This window comes from Suncus etruscus, chromosome 9 (genome assembly GCF_024139225.1).
Source record: "Suncus etruscus isolate mSunEtr1 chromosome 9, mSunEtr1.pri.cur, whole genome shotgun sequence".
Lineage (NCBI taxonomy): Eukaryota > Metazoa > Chordata > Mammalia > Eulipotyphla > Soricidae > Suncus > Suncus etruscus.
In genome coordinates this window covers 52,030,106-52,054,400 of record NC_064856.1, presented here as the reverse complement: position 1 = coordinate 52,054,400, position 24,295 = coordinate 52,030,106, and the positions used below count along the sequence as shown (strand labels likewise).

Sequence of the window (24,295 nt, the reverse complement as noted above, 5' to 3'; positions counted from 1 at the left end):
ACTTTGGTTTGATTCCTGGGACACCATATGGTTCCCTGAGCACCAACAAGAGTGACCTCTGAATATAGAGCCAGGAGTAATCTCTGGAATTGAGTTATTCCAAGTTAGTTTTGTCTCCAAATCCTGTGGAAAGCAGAGCCAGAGAAGGAGAATCATTGTGTGGAGGTGAAAGCCTGGTTCTGGGTTCAGATTCAGGCTTTAGGACAGTAGAGGAGCCATAGGACAGAAAAAGGAGAGTGCATAAGTGTGGTAGGCTGAGTGTGGGACTTGAAAGAGATTAATTCAAATCTGGCTTCCAGCAGTGACTCAGCTGCTTCACCAGGAAGCTCCTGGCTAAAAGGCAAGACTCAGATCTTCCCACTCCCAAGATGATACTGCTCAGGCATAGGTGCTCTCCAGTGCTTATGATGTGACTGTTTCAGGCCAGAGAGATTTATTTCCAGAAGGCAGCATATTTGCTTTTGATGTGCCAGCTTGGGTTTGATCCTTGGCACCACATATGGTCCTCCTAGGTCTACAGGAATGATCCCTGAGCATAGATCCAGGAGTAAACCCGGAGTACCATCAGGTATGGCTCCCAAACACAAAGCAAACAAACAAATAGGGATGAGAGATGAAGAGAAAGTTTCTCTAAGAAGACATACAGATGGTCAAAAGATATATGAAAAGAAGTTCTATATTACTTATCATGGGAAAAATGAAAATCATAAATCATTACTATTACTGGAACAATAGTACAGCAGTAAGGCATTTGCCTTGCACACAGCCTACACAGGATGGACCCCGGTTCGAATCCTGGCATCCCATAGGGTCCCCTGAACCTGCCAGGAGCGACTACTGAGCGCAGAGTCAGAAGTAACCCCTAAGCATCTCTGGGTGTAACCCAAAAAACAAAACAAAACACTAAATACAAATCAAAACAACAATGAAATTATCTCCTACCAGTGATATTGGCACATATCATGAAGAACAAAAACAACCAATTTTGGTATAGTGTGGGGGAAAAGGGACCTTATTCACTGCCAGTGGGAATTTAGACTGGTCTAACCTTTTGAAAAACAATATGGGGGCCCTGAGAGATAGCACAGCAGCGGCGTTTGCCTTGCAAGCAGCCGATCCAGGACCAAAGGTGGTTGGTTCAAATCTCGGTGTCCCATATGGTTCCCCGTGCCTGCCAGGAGCTATTTCTGAGCAGACAGCCAGGAGTAACCCCTGAGTATTGCCGGGTGTGGCCCAAAAAAAACCAAAAAACAAACAAACAAACAAAAACAATATGGACCAGAGCAATAGCACAGTTGGTAGAGCTTACCTTGCATAATGCTGACCTGGGCTCAATCCTGACATCCCCTATGGTCCCCTAAAGAATACCAGGGGTGATCCCAAAACAAACAAATAAAAAATATAATCTACATTTGACTCAACAATTCCACTTCTTGACATCTACCCCAAGTGTTAAAAAAAAAAAAAGCTAGTTAAAAAAGACATTTTCATTCCTGTGTTGTTTTTTTTTTTGGGGGGGGGTCCACACCCAGTAGTGCTCAGGGGTTACTCCTGGCTCTATACTCAGAAATCACTCCTGGCAGGCTCGGGGAACCATATGGGATGCCAGCATTCAAACCACTGACCTTCTATGTCTAAGGCAAACGCCCTACCGCTGTGCTATCTCTCCGGTCCTATTCCTGTGTTTTTTGCAGCATTGTTCATCAGAGCTAGAATTTGTAAACAACCCAAGTGTCCAAAAACAGGTGACTGGATAGAGAAACTATGGTCCATTATATATAATGTAATGCTACTCAACTGTAAAAAAAAAAAAGATGAAATCATGAAATTTGCTGCTATGGGGCCTGTGTGATAGAACAGCAGTAGGGGGGGCCGGGCGGTGGCGCTGGAGGTAAGGTGCCTGCCTTACCTGCGCTAGCCTAGGAGACGGACCGCGGTTCGATCCCCCGGCGTCCCATATGGTCCCCCAAGCCAGGAGCGACTTCTGAGCGCATAGCCAGGAGTAACCCCTGAGCGTTACCGGGTGTGGCCCAAAAACCAAAAAAAAAAAAAAAAAAAAAAAAAAAAAAAAAAAAAAAGAACAGCAGTAGGGTATTTGCCTTGCACATTGCTGACACAGGATGGACCTGAGTTCGATCCCCGGCATTCCATATAGTCCCCTGAGCCTGCCAGAATTGATATCTGAGTACAGAACCAGGAGCAACCCGAGTGCTGCCAGGTATGGCTCAATAACACCCCCCCCAAATAAATTTGCTACTATGGGAATGTAGCTAGAGATTATTATGTTGTAAAGTTAGAGGAAAATAAATTGACACTGAGTGATCTGTCTCATATGCAGGATATAAAACAACATAGAAAGAAAATAATAAATATTCAAAGGCGACAGCACTGGTCTTCAGTAGGATGTTTACTGCAAGGGAGGGATGGGGGTATTAGTAGGAGTGGAAGAGGAGGGAGACTCTGGTGGAGGGAAATGGATGCTGGGGGTGGAGGGAGAGTGTGGTGAGGGATTGTGTTATGCAGGAAACTCTGCCAGTAACAATATCATTAGCACTATCATTTACGGTACTACAAACTACAGTGCCTAAAATAACATTAAAAAAAAAAAAAAAGAAAACAGAGGCCTGAGAGATAGCATGGAGGTAAGGTGTTTGCTTTGCATGCAGATGGACACCCCATATGGTCCCCCGAGCCTGCCAGGAGCGATTTCTGAGCGTAGAGCCAGGAGTAACCCCTGAGTGCTGCCGGGAGTGACCCAAACACCAAAAAAAAAAATTACATTAGAAGAAACTGGGGTTACAAAGTTTAACATTTCAGAAATGCCTAGTGTCATGAAGAGGGGAAGGAGAGCCATGTCAGAGCAGGAAGGGGAAGCAGGCTTGGGGAAGGGAAACTCTCCTGGAGAGACAGCCACCTAGGATGAGCAGAGAGACAGAGGTGTAAGCCTCCTGAAAGACCCCATGAGGAAGACAACTCACAAAGATGGGAATTGGGGGATAGTTTGGCTTCCTGGTCTTGCAGCAGGAACAGCAACAGCAAAAGAGCCGGAACATTTTCCTGAGAAGGCAGAAGGTGAGAAAGAGTTGGGCCGAGTGCAAGAGCAGGGCTGAGATGTGCAAGTGGCTGGAATAAGGGTTCTGGGCATCACCTGAGAAGGTAGAAGATGGCCTTGGGTGAGGGCAGGATGTTGAAAGGCACAGGCAGAGTCAGGCCTTCGCGGAAGTAGGACAGGTAGAGCTTGGAGCGAGCAAACTTCCATTCCACATCTGCATCATCCTGAGAGCCAAGAGGCAGGGGGCTTGACAAGGATCCTTGGGTCCCCTAGTGCCCCCCATACCTTGTCAAACTTCCTCAAGCCCTGCAATGCATACATTTCTCTAGTGTGCCAACTGCTTTCCCCTATTTTTCTTCCAAGCACATTTCCCATCCCCCTCCCTCTTTTCTTCCTTCCCCTTAGCGTTTATCCTTTAGATACCCCATGACCCAGCCTATGCCCATACCTCTTCCAGTCTCCCACAGTACATTGTCCCTCCTACCCAGAAAATACAAAGAGTGCTAGAGTGGTACCTGGAGCAACCAAGTCCCTCATTGTACCCAGGATGATGAGACCAAGCTAGGAAGACTTGCCTTACATCAGGAAACAAGACAGCAGGGGAAGAGGACCAGGAATGCAGGGGTGCTGTGCCCTGCACCTTTGTCAGACCCCTTCCCTTGCTCTAGTCTTTGGGCCTCGGGGTACACACCTCAATCTTCTGGAAGGAATTGGTAATCATAGCAATGAGCATGTTAAGCAGCACGATGACCATGACGATGGTGAAGATGCCATATAGAGCCCGGCCCACAAATTCTGGCACCAGAAACTGAGGCATGTCTACCACACTGTGTTCCTCCATGCCGAACATGGTCCAGAATAGAAACTGGAATGTCTCATTGAAACTGGCAGGAAGGTTAAGGAAAGAAGGGTGAGGGGTGAGGGGTAGACAAACGATATGAGATCCCTAGAAAATCCCCAACCTCCCTACTCCCCAGAATAGGCCTTTTGGTCCATCCTGGTCCCTCCAGACACTGGTCTTTACTGAGTCCCAGTATTCACTCTTTCAGTCTACCAAGGTCCTCTGAGTACAGAAAGTTCTCAAGGATCCTGTTGCAAATAAGATGGCACACTTCTTGTTGACAGGGACCTTTCCGGGTAGGGATGGGTGGAGAGATGAATACAATCAGACTACAATCAATACAATGCATAGGGCATTTGTCTTGCATGCAGCTGATGCATGTTCAATCCCCAGGATACTGTATGGTCCCTAGAGCTACAACAAGAGTAATTCCAGAATACAGAACCAGGAGTAACCCCTGAGCACAGAACCAGGAGTAACCCTTGAGCACTGCCAAGTATGCCCTGTCCCCCCAAAAATTATAGCTTAAAATTGTGTCTCAGAGTGCTATAAGAATGGGCCAGTGAGATAGTATAGAAGGTAGGGTGCTTGTCTTGCAGGTAGCCTACCTATTTTTATCCCTGGCATCCCACTTGATCACTCTGAGCATCACCAGAAATGATGCCTAAATGCAGACCAAGGAGTAACCCTTGAGCACTGTTTGGGTGTATCCCCAAAACAAACAAAACGTAAAAGTGCCAGGGCTGGAGCGATAGCACAGTGGTAGGGCATTTCCCTTGCATGCAGCTGATCCAGGATGGACCTGGGTTCGATCCCCGACGTCCTATATGGTCCCCCAAGCCAGGAGCAATTTCTGAGCGTATAACCAGGAGTAACTCCTGAGCGTCACCAGGTGTGGTCCAAAAACCAAAACCAAAACCAAACAAAACAAAACATAAAAGTGCTAGGGTGCATGCTGTGCATGTGGGAGCCCTCAGTTGGATTCCTAGAACCACAGATGTGGTCAAAAAATCAGAAAGAGTGAGTCTGGAGAGATGGTATGGTACTTCAGGGAAGGTATTTGCCTTGCACAAACAATACTTGTGATCTATCCCTGATATTCCTGATATGGTCCCCTGAACCCTGCCAAGAGTGATTCCTGAGCACAGATGGGAGTAAGCCCTGAGTACAGCTATGTATGACCCTAAAACAAGAGAATAAAAACTGCATTGAGTATTATATATTTGTTTTGTTTTGTTTTTGACAAAGGTCCCTAACTTTCATCAAGTCACAAGAAAACAGAAATTCCCATGATGGAAACTATACAACATCACTTGATAAACATTTTTTTTTTGGTGGGAGGCAGGAGGAGGTCAAGCCTGGTGGTATTTAAGGTGCTCAAGGACCCTGTGATGCTGGGGATTGAACCCAGGTTTCTGGCATGCTAAGCAATCTACTTCACCCTAAGAGCAATCATGGATTGCTCTTGTCTGGATCGCATTCTTCGAACAAGTTTATTTATCATGAAAGACAAAATAAGGGCAATGGAAAGGAAACGAAACAAAAAATATAAAGAAACAAAAGGGAGGGGCCGGAGAGATAGCATGGAGGTAAGGCTTTTGCCTTGCATGCAGAAGGACCGTGGTTCGAATCCCGGCAACCCATACGGTCCCCTGAGCCTACCAGGAGCAATTTCTGAGCATAGAGCAGCTGAGCGCTGCTGGGTGTGACCCAAAAACCACAAAAAAAAAAAAAAAAAAAAAAAAGGAATCAAAAGAGGGCTGAAGTGGTAGCACAGCAGTAGGGCATTTGCCTTGCATACGCCTGGCTGATCCAGGACAGATGTGTGTTCAATCCCTAACATCCCATATGGTCCCTGGAGCCTGGCAGGAGTGATTTCTTTGTTGTTGTTGTTGTTGTTGTTGTTTGTTTCTTAGGCATACCCAAAAGTGCTCAGGGGCTACTCCTGGCTCTATGCTCAGAAATGGCTCCTGGCAGGCTCTGGGGACCATATGGGATGCCGAGATTTGAATCACCGTCCTTCTGCATGCAAAGCAAACGCCTTACCTCCATGCTATCTCTTGGGCCCCTACCCAGGAGTGATTTCTGAGCAGAGCCAGGAATAACACCTGAACGCCAGTGGGTGTGCCCCCCCCCAATAAAACCCAAAATAAAATAAAATAACAAAACATTTAAGTTCAATAAATATAAAATAAATATGAAATAAACATATAAAGCAGAAGAATACAATTCATGATCCTAGGTTGCAGCTTAGATTTTTCTTCTCTGTGTGTGTGTGGGTCAGGGATGGTTTTCTACTGTAGTCCTTAGACCCAGGGTCACTTCCAGCAGATACATGGTATGTTGATATAGGTTTGTTTCTTACTACCAGTGGTGTGGTACAGCTCAGGTGTAGTGAGATGTTTGGGGCCACCAGGGTCACATCCATGCCTATGGGTCTCCAGGGAGTTATACCTGGTGGTACCTAAGGGGCCGTCTGTCCCAGGGACAAAACTTGAGTCCTTGTGCACAAAAGGCATAATCCCTGACTCCTTAGTTCCCCACTGCACTTTTTTTTGTTTTATTTAGTTTTTGGGCCACACCCATTGACATTCAGGGATTACTCCTGGCTATGCGCTCAGAAATCGCTCCTGGGCCCGGAGAGATAGCACAGTGGCGTTTGCCTTGCAAGCAGCCGATCCAGGACCAAAGGTGGTTGGTTCGCATCCCGGTGTCCCATATGGTCCCCCGTGCCTGCCAGGAGCTATTTCTGAGCAGACAGCCAGGAGTATCCCCTGAGCACCGCCGGGTGTGGCCCAAAAACCAAAAAAAAAAAAAAAAGAAATCGCTCCTGGCTTGGAGGGGGGGGAATATAGGATGCTGGGGGATCGAACCAAAGTTTGTACTAGGCTAGCACTTGCAAGGAAGACACTTTACCTCTAGCGCCACCGCTCCGGCCCCCTCCCCCCCACTGCACTTTTAACTTTTTTATAAGATAGACTTTTTTTGGTTTGTTTCAGAGTCACACCCCGCAGTCTTGGGCTTATTCCTGAGTCTGCTCTCAAGTATTATTTATGTATGTATGTATGTATGTATGTACATATGTATGTATGTATGTATGTTTGGGTCACACCCAGCAGCACTCAGGGGTTACTCCTGGCTCCATGCTTAGAAATCACTTCTGGCAGTCTCAGGGGACCATATAGGATGCCGGGATTCGAACCAATGACATTCTGCATGAAAGGCAAACACCTTACCGTCATGCTATCTCTCCAGACCCTCAAGTATCATTTCTTTTTTTTTTTTTTGGGGGGGTCTCACCCGGCTGTGCTCAGGGGTTACTCCTGGCTCCATGCTCAGAAATTGCTCCTGGCAAGCACGGAGGACCATATGGGACACCGGGATTCGAACCGATGACCTTCTGTATGAAAGGCAAACGCCTTACCTCCATGCTATCTCTCTGGCCCCTCAAGTATCATTTCTAATAGGCTTTGAGGACCATTTGGGGTGCCAGTGATCAAACCTGGGTCAGCCATGTGCAAGGCAAACTCCTAAACTGCTGTACTTTTGCTCCAGTCCCATAGATTGACATTTTTCAAAACCAAAGTTTGGAGACAAAATGATTGAACAAATGAATAAAAGAGTGAGACCTGATGGGAGAGGGAGTAGATGCGGAAGAGAGGAGAAAGAGGACACTAAGTTTACAATACAGTGCTCCAGATGCCCGCCTGTCAGCTGGCATACTTGCCCAGACGCTCTGTCTCCTGATAGGGCACATAGATGTTGTTGAGGCCACAAAGGAAGGCAGTCAGGATGATCATGAGGATGAACATGAACCTGGTGGGCAAGTGAGAAGGATCTAAGATGATGGGGAAAGATGATAGGGACCATGAAGGAGTCCAGGGCTCTAGCTTTCTACTTGAAAGTAGTCTATTTGATTATTATTAATAAATGAAATAGGGGGTTGGTAAGGTGTCTGCCTTGCAAGCGCTAGCCAAGGAAGGACCACGGTTCAATCCCCCAGTGTCCCATATGGTCCCCCCAAGCCAGGGGCAATTTCTGAGTGCTTAGCCAGGAGTAACTCCTGAGCATCAAACATGTGTGGCCCAAAAAATAATGAAATAAATATGGCTCCCTAAACACCTCCTGGAATAATCACTGAGCAGAGAGAGTCAGGAGTAATCCCTAAGCATCACTGGGTATGTCCTAAAAACAAAACAAAATAAATTTTTGACTCATAAAATAAGGGCTGGAGAGATGGCGCAAAGGATTGAGCACATGGTTTTCATGCAAGAGTCTCAGATTTTTTTTTTTTTTTTTTTTTTTTTTTTTTTTTTTTTTTTTTTTTTTTTTTGGTTTTTGGGTCACACCAGGCAGTGCTCAGGGGTTATTCCTGGCTCCAGGCTCAGAAATTGCTCCTGGCAGGCACGGGGGACCATATGGGACGCCGGGATTCGAACCGATGACCTCCTGCATGAAAGGCAAACGCTTTACCTCCATGCTATCTCTCCGGCCCCAAGAGTCTCAGATTTAATCACACGCACCATATGGTTTCCTGAGCACTGTCAGGAGTGACCATTGAACACAGAGCTGAGCACTGCCAACATAGTTCTCTCCACTGCTAATAGGTAATAAAATAAAGATAATGAAATGGAAAGTAAGCAGGATGGGCAATGAATACTGCACAAGAGCTTCCCTTCAAGAAGAGAAGGGATTAGGTTGAAGCATTAACTCTGAGAAGGGCCTCCCCCAAGAGAGGAGGTGCTGAGAAGTGACAGGAATGAGAAAGGCGAAGAGGGTTTGGAGCAGGTTAGTCAGTAGCAGAAGCAGTGGGGAGCAAGGTGAGAAGACACGCAGGCTAGAACAGGTTTCCTCCAGGTTAGGGGCAAAGGGATTAGAGGTTGTGCCCATACTGACACCACCAACACTTCCTCCCACCTTCACACTAGCCAGAGATCCTCCTGCAATCCACCTGCCCCTCATGTTCCCAAGCAGGCACTCAGTCTGAGCAGCCAGGCTTGGCTGAAAAGATTAGATGATAAAGCACCAAGAAGCCTAGGTAAAGCCAGACATTTAAACAGCTGCAAAAACAAACAAACAAACAAATAACAGCTGCAGGGACACAGCTGGTAGAGCCTTATTACATCAGACCCAGCACACCATATTGCTCCCTGAGCAAGGCCGGGATAGTTCCTGAACATAGAGCCAGGAATAAGCCCTGATGATCACTAGGTGTGGCCCCAAACTCAAAACAAACAGAAAAAAAAACAAAAAACAAAAAACAAAACCCCTAAAAACCAAAACAATGAACAGGTGCAGAGTGAGAAGAAAACAGTGTTAACCCCAGCTTGTAATGTTCTATCCCAGAGATGGAGGCACTGAGACCCAGAGAAGGTCCTAGAGACAGCGACTCAGTTGGCACTGGGATCCACAACCAGTGGCTCTCTGAGCTGTCAGGTTTTGGTAAATGCCGTGTGGCAGGCCTCTGAAAATGAGAAGAACATCACAGATTCCCTCTGCCAAGAATTATTCTTGACACCCACAACTGTGCCTGCAGTTTCATGGTTGCTGAGATCGCTGGAGTGAGTGAAAGTCTGGGAATCTGCTGCAAGCAGCCACCCGCACTGCGTATGGTGCCCCAACACCGTCAGGGTCACTCCTGAGCACAAAGCAGAGAACAACCCCTGAGTGTGGCCGGGTGTGAGGCACCAGTGAATCTCGAACCCGACCAGAGGAGGCTTGGGCAGGGGTGTGCAGGGCAGGGCACACGCACCTGATCATATCATCGATCATCTTGCCAATGGAGATCTGCAGCGTGCCCAGGGACTCGTGGGCCGGCAGGATGTAGGCCAGGCGGGTGAAGCTCAGCATGCTGGTGACTGCGAAGAGCACCTCTGCCAAGAACTGGGGGTCCTCTGTGCGCCACTCAGTTCGATCTGGACAGGTGGAATGAGGTTGGGTGAAGCTGAGGGCAAGGAAGATAAGGCAGTAAGTAGTGACCCCAGGCTGAGTCGGGGTCACTCACCAGCCGTGGTGAAATAGTGGCACAGGGCTCCCTCGGGGTCATCACGGCAGTGCATGTGGGCCAGCCCAGCCAGGAGGAGCCGGAGCACGAAGGCTGCCAGGTACAGGGACAGGATGACCACGTCCAGGAAGTTCCACCAATCCAGGAGGTAACTGCGAAGGCCCTCGATCCACACCTCCTTGCACTCGAACCACAAGAACCCTGCAGGAAGGTAGTGGGGTGGCCATGGTGTGTGTGAACTCTCCTCCTTACCACTGGGTTATGGGCGAAAGCTGGCCGCTAAGCAAATGAAATGTTTCTTCTTTTTTTGTTTTTTGGGTCACACCCGGCGGTGCTCAGAGGTTTCTCCTGGCTTTTTGCTCAGAAATTGCTCCTGGCAGGCTTCGGAGGGGACCATATGGGATGCCGGGATTTGAACTACTGTCCATCCTGGGTCAGCTACGTGTGCAAGGCAAAGGCCCTACTGCTGTGCTATCTCTCCAGCCCCCAAATGAAATGTTTCTATTGTATCACCCTCATCCAGGATCAAACATTTCATTTGCTTAGACAATGATTTTTTTTTGGGGTGGGGGAGAAGGGGCGCATAGTGGCAGTGCTCAGGGCTTACATTTGGCTCTGTGCTTAGGGATCACTCCTGGTGTATTTGTGGGGGACCATAAGAAGTGCTGGGGAATCAAACCTGGGTCAGCTGCAGGCAAGGCAAGTGCCTCATCTGCTGTACTATTATTGCTTTGGTTCAAAATGTGTTTGTTTTTGTTTTGTTTTGTTTTGGCCACACCAGGCAGCGCTCGGGTTACTCCTGGCTTTGTGCTCAGAAATTGCTCCTGGCATGCTCGGGGAACCATGCTGGGGATCAAACCCAGCAGATGCTCTATCACTGTGCCATCACAAATTGTGTTTCTTTTTTTTTTCTTTTTTTTTTTTGGGTCACACTCGGCAGTGCTCAGGGGTTGCTCCTGGCTCTACGCTCAGAAATCGCTCCTGGCAGGCTCGGGGGACCATATGGGATGCTGGGATTCGAACCACTGTCCTTCTGCATGCAAGGCAAACGCCTTACCTCCATGCAATCTCTCCAGCCCCAAAATTGTTTCCTTTTTTTTGGGGGGTGGGTCACACCCGGCAGCGCTCAGGGGTTACTCCTGGCTCCACGCTCAGAAATCACTCCTGGCAGGCTCGGGAGACCATATGGGATGCGGGATTCGAATCAATGACCTTCTGCATGAAAGGCAAACGCCTTACCTCCATGCTATCTCTCAAGCCCCAAATTGTGTTTCTTAATATGTTTCAGCTGAAGCCTCATGGACTCGTTCAGTGCCTTACAGCACCGGCTTTGTACACAAGGGGCTGTGAGCTACCACATATCTGAGAGTGGCCCTGATGGCTCTGCTGTCTGTGATCCCCCTGGGGCACTTAATGAGATGAACAGTGTGGGGACCTGCCACAAAGCCACAAAGAAAAAGCTGCACACAAATACCTGTGACCCAAACCATGTGTAGTGAAGTTTCCCAGACACTCTGGCTACGACCTCGGAATGTGCTCAGCTGCATCTCCATGGCCAGGGACTCTCCGAGCAGGAAGAGGAGGAACCACAAGTAGGAGGCCGAGTGCAGCAGGAACTTCAGCACAGGTATCTTTAGCAGGCGACCCAGCTTGGGAGGAAGGAAGAGAAATTGGTTTCAAGAGTCCTGCTCGTGTGTGTCTCTCCCAATTTGAGGGGAGCTTCCAGAATGCTCAGCCCACGAGTCACCTCCCTTTTTGCTCATGTATTCCAGCATTTATTAGGAATGTGCTACACGAGGCCTAATGCTTCCTTCCTTTGTTTGTTTTTGCCCTTCCTTTCTTTTTCTTTTTCTTTCTTAAACTTTATTTATTTATTGATTGATTGGTTGTTGGGCTACACCCAGTGGTGCTCAAGGGTTATTCCTGGCTCTGCACTCAGAAATGGCCCCTGGCAGGCTGGGGGACCATATGGGATGGTTCCTCCCTGTTTGGCTGCATGCAAGGCAAATGCCCTACTGCTGTGCTATCTCTCCGGCCCCCTTCCTTTCTTTTTTAGGACTACACCTGGCAGTGCTCAGGGCTTATTCCCGACTCTGTATTCAGGAATCACTCTTGGCAGGGACTGAACTTGGGTTGGCCATGTGTGATGCAAGTGCCCTATCTACTGTACCATTACTTTGGCACCCATCATTTCATATTTTTTTTTTTTTGTGGTTTTTGGGTCACACCCGGCAGTGCTCAGGGGTTATTCCTGGCTCCAGGCTCAGAAATTGCTCCTGGCAGGCACGGAGGACCATATGGGACGCCGGGATTCGAACCGATGACCTCCTGCATGAAAGGCAAACGCCTTACCTCCATGCTATCTCTCCGGCCCCCATTTCATATTTTTTTAGGGCTAACAGTATTCAGGGGTTGCTCTCATTAGTGCTCAGCACCATGTAGTACTATGACTTGAAACTGGGTTCCTCCTTGCAAAGTATGTGCTCCTATTCTTTGAGTTTTCTCCCTAGTCCCACTTCATTTATTTATTATTTTTTGTAGTATTGTCCCACTGAGTTGCTTCTCCAGTTCAATTTGCATTTCGGCGTTCATTTTATTTAATTTGTTAATTTTAAATTTTATTTTGTTTTGAGAGTTCAGGATATATTCCTAGTTCTGTGGTCAGGGGTCACTCCTGGCTGGACTTGGGGGACCCTTTGTGGTGCTGGGGACAATACCTAGGTTAGCTGCATGCAAAGTAAGTGTCCTACCAGTTGTACCATGGCTTTGGTCTTTAGCCTTAATTCTGGTGTTCGTACCCTGGATTTTGGTGCCAGCCAGTAGCCCAGGCAGAGGAAGGGCATGGTGAGGAAGATGAGGAAGGCAACGAAGAGCTTCCAGATGGTGGTGCTTCCACGCCAGCCAGCCAGGTTCCCACACCAGATGGAGGACAGCACTTGCTGGCAGATGGGGTGTGCTACAAACTAAACAGAAATGGGTGTGAACAGAAGGGGTGGTTTGCAGGCAGGGTGGAAGGGGGAGCTTGCTCAGTTCTCTTACTTGTCCCATTAGAGAGAGAATCGGGGTATGGTTCCCTGGAGGAGGGAAGTGATCAGAGAGGCTGAACCTCTTTGTATGAGCCTGGGTGGACTTCATCCTTTCTCCCTTTTTCCTAGTGTATGGAGAACGTGCCCAACTCAAAGAACAAGCTTCTCTGGATCCCATGCCCTAGGCAGTATTGGAAGGAAGTGGCTACCCAAAACAGTGAGCTTAGGTGCTTAGAATTCCTATCTTGTTAGAGACATGGACACTTGTCTTGAATGGTCTTGAGGATGGGGGAGCAGGGAGGTTAGGGCTTTGTGTCTTAGGGTACAAAGGAATCATTGCAAAAGAAGGTTTGGGCTGTGTATTCTAGGAGAGGCCTTTATTTCTTGATCTTGAGCTCTGAGCACTCTCTTGACATTAGATTGAGAGAGTGAGATACTGATGTCCAACAACAGATGAGACTAAAGTCACTTGGGGGATCAGAGATAGAGCTACAGGGAAGGTCTGGATGTCAGGGCTACAGGGGTTGGAGGTAACAGGGTATCCAAGAGCTGGAGAAAGGTTGGAGCTTAACTGAAGTTCAAAAGGGACATTGGTGGTCAGAGAGCTAGAACAGGGATAAGGCCTTGCACAACATGGTTGACTCTGTTTGATCCTTAGCACTGCATAGATCCCTAAGCAATGCCAGGGCTCACTCCTGAACATAGAGCCAGCTATAGCCTCTGAGCATTACTGGGTGTGGTTCCACTCTAATCTCCAAAAGAAGGGAGGTTGGGAGGCACAGATTCAAGGGTCCTGACAACGGGAGAGTGGAGTGGAGGCCCCTACTGACCCGCTTCTGGTTGTAGTTGACAGCCAGCCGCAGTCTTGCCAGGTTGGGGATACCCTCCTCGAAGGCCTGTCCCAGGACCTCGGCCTCCGTCTCGCTGTCTTCACCCAGGTCATTGAGCACTGCAGTGACCTCGCTCTGGTTCCGGCACATGCCCAGCAGTTCAAAGCCGTAGTCCTGGCTCAGTGACTCCAGAGCGATGTACTCTGGCTGGAAGGAATGGGGCCTGTGTGTGTATTCTGAAGGGGACTTCCTCAGTGCTGCCCCTGGGCTACCTGCCCCCACAGATGCAATCACACTGGTTCTCTTTTTTATTTAATTTTTTTTCTTTTTGGTTTTTGGGCCACACCTGATGACACTATGTGCTCAGAAATTGCTCCTGGCTTGGGGACCATATGGGATGCGGTTCGACCTAGGTCAGCCACGTGCAAGGCAAATGCCCTACCACTACCCCACTGCTTGGCCCCTGATTATCTCTCTTGATGCTCCCACCTCTCCTCTCTCTACCATGAGGCACTATTTTGGTGGGTCCTTCCAACACAAAATCCTTTCCTCTTCCTGAGCTTCCTTTTTGCTAATCTGTTTTCTGTCCTGCTTCTATTCCTACTCCTATTATCTTTCATTTAATTTTTGTTTTTGTTTGTTTTGGGGTCACGCACAGTGGTGCTCATGTCTTACCCCTGACTCTGCTCGGAGGTCATGTCTGGCAGTGGTTGGAGGGAACATTTTCTTTCTGTGAGAACTTGAATGGGCAGTGTAAGGAGTTGAGAACTAGAGCCTCCATCCTTGCCTGCCTGTCCTCACCTTGTTTGAGTTGGAATCCTATTCTGGGGGTATACAGGTTATGTCTGTGTCAGCTCTTGCTCTCAGGGAGTGTTCCCTGGGGTAATTCCCCCTTCCAGGTTTCAGCAACTGGGCCTGGGAAGTGGGGCCCATATCACTCAGCTCCTTTCTGGAGCTGCCTTATCCTGAGATCTGACTGGAGGCTCTAGGTGAGGCTATATGAGCTCTTGCCACATTCTGCCTCAATTTCTGCACTGATGCTTGTCTCTTTCCTCACAGATGTCCATAAGGAGCAGGGGGCCTATCTGGTCCAGAGTGTGGTGCAGAATTGTGGTTTCAGAAGCAGTTCTAAGCCCTGAGGGCTCCCCTGCATGTTGGAGGCTCCTGAACCCACCCCTTAAATGCCCTCCCTGCTACTTTCTCCTGTGAACTCATTGCCCACAGAGTTAGTCAAGATAAACCCAGCTTCTCCTAGGAGTGCACCCTGACCACCATAGGCTGGGCAGTAGGGTTGGGACTATCCCTTATGGCCTCCCTTCCAGGTGGGAGCCACCTTCAGGTCCACAGGATCTTGAACACTGGCTGTCTGCCCATGCAAGACTCAGAATGCCCTTAGAGTTTAGCTAGTGCCACCCCTATCTGTCTGGGGCTCTCCCTCAGGTGAAATCCTGTAATACCCCATTACATTGGAAATTGAGGCCTCATCATTCTCATTAACACTCACTTCCTGGAACCCCTGACACAATGGAAGAATTAATATGTGTGTGTGTGTGGGGGGGGGGGGCTGGGAACAGGGAGAAGCTAGGCCACTCACCTTAAACTCTGGCTCCTTGCGTGCCAGGCGCCTGAGCTCCCGGCTGAGCTGGAAGGCGGCCAGCATGGCGTCATCACTGGCTAGTGAGAGATGTGCCCGGCTGGCAATGCCACGGTAGGTGTTGATGCGCGACAGGGAGAACTTGAGCAGGTCATAACGGCGGGCATTGCTGCATTCGAGGCAGGCGCAGGAGACGGGGTGAGGCCGGGCAATGCTGTGGCCCTGCTCCATGAGCAGCTGCGCGATCTCGTACAGATCTTTCTGGCAAGCCAGGGTGAGGGGCGTGACCCCTGGTGCAAAACGGGAGCCGTCGATGGAAGAGTCGAAGAAAGCCAATGAGAAGGACCGTGTGTCTACTTTGCGGCCCTTCTCCCGGTCAAGCCGGGCCAGCAGTCGCCGCACTACAGCTGGCTGGTTCGAATCCACGGCCACTAGCAGGGCCTCGTGGATCTGTCGGAAGTCGAACTTGACATTAGCCAACAGGACGTCCATGATGGCTTCATGGCCCAGGCGGATGGCCAAGTTGAGAGCTTCCCTCCAGGACCGGTCCTCTGCCTCCTCCACCTGCCGCGGGGGCCCACTTGCCCCACTGCTTGGGGCCTCGACACCTGACTCCAGTAGCTGCTGCACCAGGCCCAGCCGCCCCTCCTGGATGGCCCCCAACAGTGGAGGTGGGAACTTCAGCTTTTTGTTGACGATCTCATTCCAGTTGGGCTGGGGTGAAAGGAAGGAGTGGGGAGTGGGGTCCTGGGTCTCCAATCTAATTTTGGGAGGGTTTGGGTCACACCCAGCAGCGCTCGGGGTTACTCCTGGCTCAGATATTGCCTCTGGCATGCACGGGGGACCATATGGGATGCCAGGATTGGAACCATCGTCCTTCTGCATGTAAGGACGTCCTTCTGCATGAATGCCTTATCTCCATGCTATCTCTCCAGCCCCCTCCAACCTAATTTATTTTGAGGCCTCCTATATCTTTCTTTAAACCCATAAACCTGTTTCCAATCCCATCCACCACAGCATGTTTTGGGGCTATACCCAGGAGTGCTCAAGGATCACTCCTAGCAGGAACTGGAGGACCCTATGGGATGTCGGCTCTTGCATCTGAGTCAGCAGCCTATTTGGTGAGAGACCTACCCACTCTGGACTCTGGTCCCCACCATGATACCCTTCATGCCCCAGACACACTTAACAAAAACACTCTCATTAATTATTTTATTATGTAATTCTTAGATTAACAAAATGCCAGGACTGAGGTCTCATGAGTTTCCATCCTCAGAAACCCACCCCAGCAGACAAATGTGGGCACCAGGAAGAGGGCAGGCCATGGCAGAGGAAAGGCTCACAGTCACAGGATGACTAAGTGCCTAGCACCCACTTTGTTGACTAAGTCTCCTTCTGCAAGTCCCAGAGCCCATGGGGACAGGACTAGACAGGCCCACACAGGAGGGCCTGAAGATGGGGACTTTTCTGAGTCCTGTGGCTCTGACCATGCTAGAGTGGGTCCAGACTCATTCTCCAACCAATGCCCCTCACCCAATTGCCCGGTCCTGCTCAGAGGAGGCATTGCCCCATCCCAGCTCACCCCTCTCCTAACAGGCCCTGCTCCAGTCTCACCATCTTCTCTGGGTCCAGGGTGCCCACAGGGTAGTGTCCACCATGGGCAAGGCAGGTAAAACATTTCTGCCACTTTCAGGTTAACTAATCAAAGTTAATCTATGGCTTGATGCTGGCTAGAAGTGGACTGAATGGGGGACGGAAAGAGGGTGCTTCTTACCGCAAGGGGGTCCATGGTGGCACCTACTCGGCTGGCAGGAATGAAGGGCTGAGCTCCTATGTCGCACCCCTATGTTTAGCTTCCTCTCCTGCCCATCCAAACCCCGCCCCAGGCCCTCCCTTGGATAGGACCAGCTGTTCCCCCTCTTCCCTGTACCTTGGAGACCAGGGGACCTGGTGTTCATGCCATGTGAAGAAATCTTCTGGGAAAGGGGAGAGGACAGAGTTGCTTAGAGGTGGAGCTAGGGGTGGGGTGCAGGGACCTGGAGACCCTCAGGTCTGTGGGTGAATGGGAACGGGGCTGTTCCTGAGGGTCTCAGGGCCTGCCTAGTGCTGCTCCTTACCTACCCATTTGCCCTTATCCTCCTGTCCAAGGAGGGGATGTTGTGTCACCGAGGGCCCACACCAGGCCCCAGGCAACATGCTGTTAGCATATTCTACCCAGGACAGGAAGGGCACCATGGGGATGCTGACAATTCAGTTCCTGGGTGGTAAAACTGAGTCTTGGGTCAAACCCTCATCACCCTCCCAGGATCCCTTGCAGCCTGGATGTTGGGGAGGGCTTTTCTTCTCCTCAGGAAAGTGGACTCAGGACCATGCCTGCTTTACCAATGGGGATGGATGGGGGAACATTCTGTATTATGTCTCAAAGCCCCAGAGAGACCACTAATGCCATCCCAGATGGGCCAACTGGGAAAAGGATAGACAGTATTGCCTTGGGGAGAGTGGGGTGCCAAGGTGACAGAAGCCTTGACAACTGGGAGAGGAGCAGAACTCTGAGGGAGGGAGAGGTGGGAGGCATGGGGTAGCTTGGTCCTGTTAGCATTCTTGGCTGTCAAGAGCATCTGTACACCATTCCAGTTCCACAGGGCACCTCACAGCTCATGCCTCTCCACACATACTGGCGTGTTCCTCAATTTCTCCTGTTGAGAACAGTAACTGGCAGATAGGGCACTGGGTCCAGGAAAGGGGCGAGCTCTCTGGAGAGGGCACCCACAGGACGGATGGTGGTGAAGGGGAGGGAGAAGGGTGTGGCGGTGTAGGCTCTCCACAGGTGGCTGCGTGCTGGGGGAGAACTGCCATGCTGAAGATGCCTAAGTGGGAGAGGAGAAACAAAATATTTTTTGTTTGTTTTTGGTCACACCTAGTGATATTTCAGGCTCTGTACTCAGGAGTTAACCCTGGGAGAGTTTGGGGGGACCATATGAGGTACCTAGGATTGGAACTTATTTGGCTGCATGCAAGGTGAATCAATGTCTTCTCTGCTGTGTGTGTGTGTGTGTGAGAGGTTTTTGGGTCACACCTGGTGGCGCTCAGGGGTTACTCCTGGCTATGCACTCAGAAATCACTCCTGGCAGGCATGGGAAACCATATAGGATGCTGGGAGGATCAGCTGCGTCCAAGGCAAAAGCTCTACTGCTGTGTTATTTCTCTGGCCTCTACTGTGCTATCTTATCTCTCTGGTTTAAGGGAGCAAATCTGGCCAACTCCCAAGCAGGAGGCCCTATCTGCAGCTGGAAGTGTACAATTGCTGTTCAGATGCAGCTGCAGTTTGATCCCTGGGGCCACAGATGATTCCCTGAGCACCACCAAGAGTTAACCCTGAGTTCAGAATAGTCCCTGAGCACTGCCAGGTGTGGCCCAAAAACAAAAACCTGAAACCAAAAGGGATGTAGGGGCTGGAGCTGTAGCGCAAGGAGTAGGGCATCTGCTGTGCTCACAGTAGCCTCGGAGGGACTGTGGTTCGATTATCCCCTGCCCCCGGCATTGCATATGGTCCCCCAAGCCAGGAGTGATTTATGAGTGCATAGCCAGGAGTAACCCCTGAGCATCATCAGGTGTGCCCCACCCCCCAGCAAAAAAAGGGAGCTATGTGGGCAGACTTACCTTGCTTGAATATTAGACTGACACCCCTTGGGTGTGAACCTATAGAACCTGAACCAGTGCTCAAACACTGCCTGACTCTGTATGAAGAATGCAGGTAAAGATGAGCAAGGAACCATGAGACACAGCGGTGGCAGGTGAGAAGGGGGCTCAGGTGGGGAGATGATTTAGGAAAGTCAGAGGAGATGGGCAGATACATATCACTTGGACAGATTCTTCGAGTAAAACAACTGAAGAAAGAAGACATTTCTAGCAGAGATTTTTCTTAATGCTGTTTCTTTTGTTTTTATTGTATTTTAATTTATTTTATATTTTTATTTTTGAGCCACACATGGTGGAGTTCAGGGGATCATTGGCTCTTGGTTTTGCATTCAGGAATTATTTCTGGTGATGCTCAAGGAAACCATATAGTGTGTCAGGGATCGAATTTGGGTTGGCTGTATGCAAGGCAAGCACCCTACCAACTGTGCTATCAGACCCTGTTGTTGTTAATAATTTTATTTAGATTGTTGTAAAGGCCATTTATGTATAAATCATGGTTATCTTGACTGTCAAAGATTATTAAAAGCTTGCTTCTGAAAAAATATTTTATTTACAGAAATGAGGGGTGAAGGAGAGAAAGAGATGGTCTTCCTTACTCCTGGCTTTGTGCTTAGGGATCATTCTGGCCAATCTCAGGGGACCTCATGGGGTGCAGGGGATCGAACCTGGGTCAGATACACACAAAGCAAGCACACTACTGGCTGTATTATCATTCTGATTTTTTTGGCTTTTGTTGCTTTAGGTCACACTCAGCTGTGCTCAGGGCTTATTCCTGGTTCTGTGCTCAGGGATGTGGGGACCATATATGGTTCTGGGAATTAAAACCAGGCTGGCCAAGTGCAAGGCAAATATCTTAGCCACTATACTATCCCTTTGGCCCCAATATAATGTCTATTTCTTGTTTCACCTGTGCAGGGACCCAGTTCCTTACTCAGCTTAGCCCAGGGCAAGATACACTGGTTCTGATTTTACAGGCAAATGAAAGTACATTTTTTTCTTTCTTTTTCTTTTTTGTTTGTTTTTGGGCCACACCCTGTAATGCTCAGGGGTTACTCTTGGCTATGCACTAAGAAACTGCTTCTGGCTCAGGGGATCATATGGGACACTAGGGGATCGAACCCGTCCTGGGTCAGTCACTTGCAAGGCAAATGCCCTACTGCTGTGCCATCACCCTCTCTCTCTCTTTTTTTTATTAGTCACACCCGGCGGCGGCACACAGGGATTACTTCTGGGTCTGTGCTCAGAAATTGCTCCTGGCAGGCATGAGTGCCATATGGGATGCTGGGATTCAAACCATTGTCTGTCCTGAATTGGCTGCGTGCAAGGCAAAAGCCCTACTGCTGTGCTATCTCTCCGGCTCCTGAAAGTACATTTCTATCCTGGGAGCCACAGAGATGACAAAGTCAAGGACTCCATTCCTCACATTTTGTGGCAGCATCTCTAAATGTTCTAGTCCTGTTTCAAGATGTCCCTCCTGGTCATACAACACCTCTGGGACACAGAAGCGCACCTGCACAAATGGGGCACTGCCCACTCTTCTGGATGGAGCTGACTTGGGTCTGGGGTAGGGAATGTCCTTTCTCTTCTGCCTTTGCTTTCCTTTTCCTGCTTGGCTGTGAGCTGGAGTTGGAGACAAGTCTGCAAGAAGAATAAAGACTAGGCATTAGAAGGACACCTCTTGAATTAAGGTGGAAAGAATAAGAGTAGAATATGGAGCCAGTGTACAGTAAAGCACTTGCTTTGCATTATAAGGCCCTGGATTCAAAAGACCCTTAATATTGCAAAAACGAACAAGAATGGACTATAGACTCAAGGTGCTGTGAAGCATGGGACTAGAGACATACTATAGCAGGTAGGACACTTGCCTTGCATATGTCCATCCTGGATTCAATTTCTAGCACCTCTTATGGTCCTACCAGGTGTGATCTCTGAGCAGATAGCCAGGAGTAATCCCTGAATACTGCTGGATGTGAGATCCTTCCTCCCTCTCCCTGCTGAAAAAATATGCTGTTGAGCCAGTAGCCCTGAGTTGGAGCCCTGAATTTCCCACATGACGTATCAGACTTGAGGGAACTTTTTGTTCTGCTTTGGGGGATACACCTGGTAATGCTTGGGAACCATGCTATATCAAGGACGGAACCAGGATTGGTCACATGCATGTATAGCACCTTAAGCCCTGTACTATTTCTTTGGCCCAGAAATCAGTTAGCTTTTGAACAGAGAACAGAGTTGACTGCTAACTTCAGGCTTCATGATTTGAGACAGAAGGAACATTTTATACAATTCAGTCTTCTGAACCATTTTCCTGTTCCCAGGATATGTTTTCTCCATTATCTTCTAGATCCACTACAAGATTAAGACCCAAATACAGAGTACCCTGACTTAACTGAAATATGAATGGGACAAGAAGGATAGCTGGAGAAGGGCAAAAAAGTCTGGAGAGGTGAGTGGAATCTTTCACGCTGATCTACTTACTCGCAGGCTTGGACCCCCTGTGTCTTCTGTTTCTTTTTTCTGTGCACATCACTCACTGTTTTGGTTCTCAGGTCTGGACTCTGTAAGGAAGGTTCATTAATGCAAGCTCATTAATGCAAGAACCTTCACACAGGATGTGCTTTCTTTTACAAATACTCTTTCTAGCCTAGAGTGACTCCAAATCTTTGCTCAAATTCTAATTCCTCTTATCCTCTTAGGCACTTTCCCTAAATTATTTCATCCCAATCTTGTCTTTCATTCTGCTTTGCTTTTCAAGCACAGATCAAACACAGTTTTATGGGGGCCGGAGAGATAGCATGGAGGTAAGGCATTTGCCTTGCATAAAGGTTGGTGGTTCGAATCCCGGCATCCCATATGGTCCCCTGAGCTTGCCAGGAGCAATTTCTGAGCGTAGAGCCCGAAGTAACCCCTGAGTGCTGGCGGGTGTGACTCAAAAAAGGTTTTATGTTTTGTTGGGTCACATCTGGCAGTGCTAGGCTTATTCCTGGTTATGCTCAGGAGTTACGGTTCTGGGGATTGAACTGGGGCTGGTCATGTGCCAGGCAAATGCCTTCCTTACTTATTCCTGTACTATTCCTCCCTCCCTCCCTCCATACTTCCATTCCCCTCTCTCTCTCTCTCTCTCTCTCTCTCTCTCTCTCTCTCTCTCTCTCTCTCTCTTTCCTTCCTTTCTTTCTTTCTTGGAACATCTGCAGTGGATTGTAAGGAATCACTTCTGGAGGGGCTATTTCTTTTACTCCTGGCTATGCACTCAGAAATTGCTCTTGGTTTATGGGGCCATATGGGATGCTGGGGATGGAACCCAGATCTGTCCTGGGTCAGCTGCATGCAAGAAAAACACCCTACTGCTGTGTTATCGCTCTAGGCCCTCCAGTCATAAATTTTATATTTCTTTTTCTATTTATATTTTATATTTCTTTGTGTGACATGGACAGATGTCTCCCCATTAGTGTAGGAACACTGCTATTTTATTTATTGTGGTATCTCTGGCACAGAGCCTCACATGAGGCTGTCAAATAAGATAACAAAACCCAGCAACAACCATTTGACAATCTATTCAGAACATAATAAAACATTTTGTCTAGCACTTAAAATATTTCAAAACACCTTCACAGCTCCAGGAAACAGCTAGATGACCAAAAAGGTTAGCTTCCTGAGTTGGAGGAATAGTTCAGGGGTTGACAGTACACTGGTTTCATTCCAGGTCCCATATGTTCCCAAGAATTAGTGGGTATAGCCCCAAATGTTCCTGAGCACTGCACTGCTGGGGTAGACTGGGTAACCTAAGGCACTGAACTACTGGCCTTGGTTGAGAGTTACAGATAGGGTTCCTGAGCCTCCTGACCACCACTTACAAAGCTCCCCCTCTCATACAAGCAAAGTAAAGATTAGTTCTCTGGGTCTGGCTTCAAAGGGCTAGAGTGCATAGTTTGTACACAAGAGCCCAGGTTTGACTGCCAGTACCATGTGCTTCTCCCACTCCCAGTATGGGAATGAGATTCAGTAGGTACTACTAAAAGAAAACTAAGGCATTTAAAACTAAAAAAAGTCTATGGCCATACCCCCCTGAACGTGCCTGATCTCGTCCGATCTCGGAAGCTAAGCAGGGTCGGGCCTGGTTAGTACTTGGATGGGAGACCGCCTGGGAATACTGGGTGCTGTAGGCTTAAAACAAAACAAAACAAAAAACTAAAAGAAAACGATCTTCCTTCTGAAATGACTTTCACTGAGTCCTGTCTCCTGGTACTTCTTCCTCCTTGAGTGTGGGTGAGACTTATGGCTCATGGCTGATGAGCAGACAATGGAATGTGACTGCGGGGACAAGGTTGTAACGAAGTCTCTCCTGCTCCTGCCTGATGCAAGAAGCACCATGAAAATTTTGCAAGGCAAAGGAAGTGAGGGGTACTCTGTCCATGCAGCTGCTCCAGAAGCTGCAGATGGCTCACAACACCTCCCCCCCCCCCAAGCACTCAGGGGTTATTCCTGGCTTTATGCTCAAAAATCATTCCGGGCAGATCCTGGGAATGACATGGAATACCAGGGATTGAACCTGGGTTGGCTACTTGCAAAGCAAAAATCCTACCCACTGTGCTATTGCTCCTGTCCCCAACATCTCTATCCCAGAATTCTAGCTAGGGAACAGATCCCTTTCAGGACTTGAGTAATATAGTATAGTAGGTAGAATCTGCCTCACACACTAATCCAGGTTCAATCCTCAACGGGTTAACCCATATAGTCCCCTGAGCGCATCAGGAGAAATTCCTGAGTGCAGAGCCAGAAGTAACACCCAAGCATCATCTGGTATGAATCCAAAACAAAATAATACAGATATCTTCAGTAGAGTCTGAGATAACTGCAGCCTGGTCGAGAGACTTGACTCTGGATTCAATAGAATCAGGATACTTTTTTTTTGGTTTGGGTCACACCCGGCTATCCTCAAGAGTTACTCCGGCTCTGTGCTCAGAAGTCACTCCTCACAGGATTGGGGGACCATATGGAATGCCAGGATTCGAACCACCATCCTTCTGCATGCAAGGCAAATGTCCTACCTCCATGCTATCTCTCCGGTCCCTGCAAAACACATCTTATTTATATTTTATTTAACCTGGCTCACAGTTTCTGAAATTCTAAGAATTTCCTGTTGAAAGTAACACAGCTGACTTTTGTTATGGTAATACGGTAGCATTTGGACACCACTTAGGGATGGAATTACTAACCAAGAGATTGTGAGTTGAGAACTCTACCCCCCCCCC

General features: G+C 48.6%; 1 protein-coding gene and 1 non-coding gene across 2 annotated transcripts in view; one reads left to right on the top strand and one right to left on the bottom strand.

The window, feature by feature from the left end:
* Positions 1-24,295, bottom strand: part of LOC126018430 (short transient receptor potential channel 2-like) — a 42,941-nt gene that overhangs the window by 1,820 nt on the left and 16,826 nt on the right. The window contains 14 exon segments of the mRNA XM_049780569.1: positions 2,979-3,057; positions 3,149-3,276; positions 3,744-3,936; positions 7,617-7,709; positions 9,646-9,808; positions 9,898-10,098; positions 11,372-11,546; positions 12,696-12,860; positions 13,754-13,960; positions 15,348-16,061; positions 17,278-17,323; positions 18,118-18,214; positions 20,557-20,684; positions 21,522-21,601. Of these exon segments, the coding sequence (XP_049636526.1) occupies positions 2,979-3,057; positions 3,149-3,276; positions 3,744-3,936; positions 7,617-7,709; positions 9,646-9,808; positions 9,898-10,098; positions 11,372-11,546; positions 12,696-12,860; positions 13,754-13,960; positions 15,348-16,061; positions 17,278-17,323; positions 18,118-18,214; positions 20,557-20,684; positions 21,522-21,601 (2,469 nt within the window).
* Positions 23,091-23,209, top strand: LOC126019808 (5S ribosomal RNA). The gene has a single exon (XR_007499429.1). It is a non-coding gene; the product is annotated as a 5S ribosomal RNA (ribosomal RNA).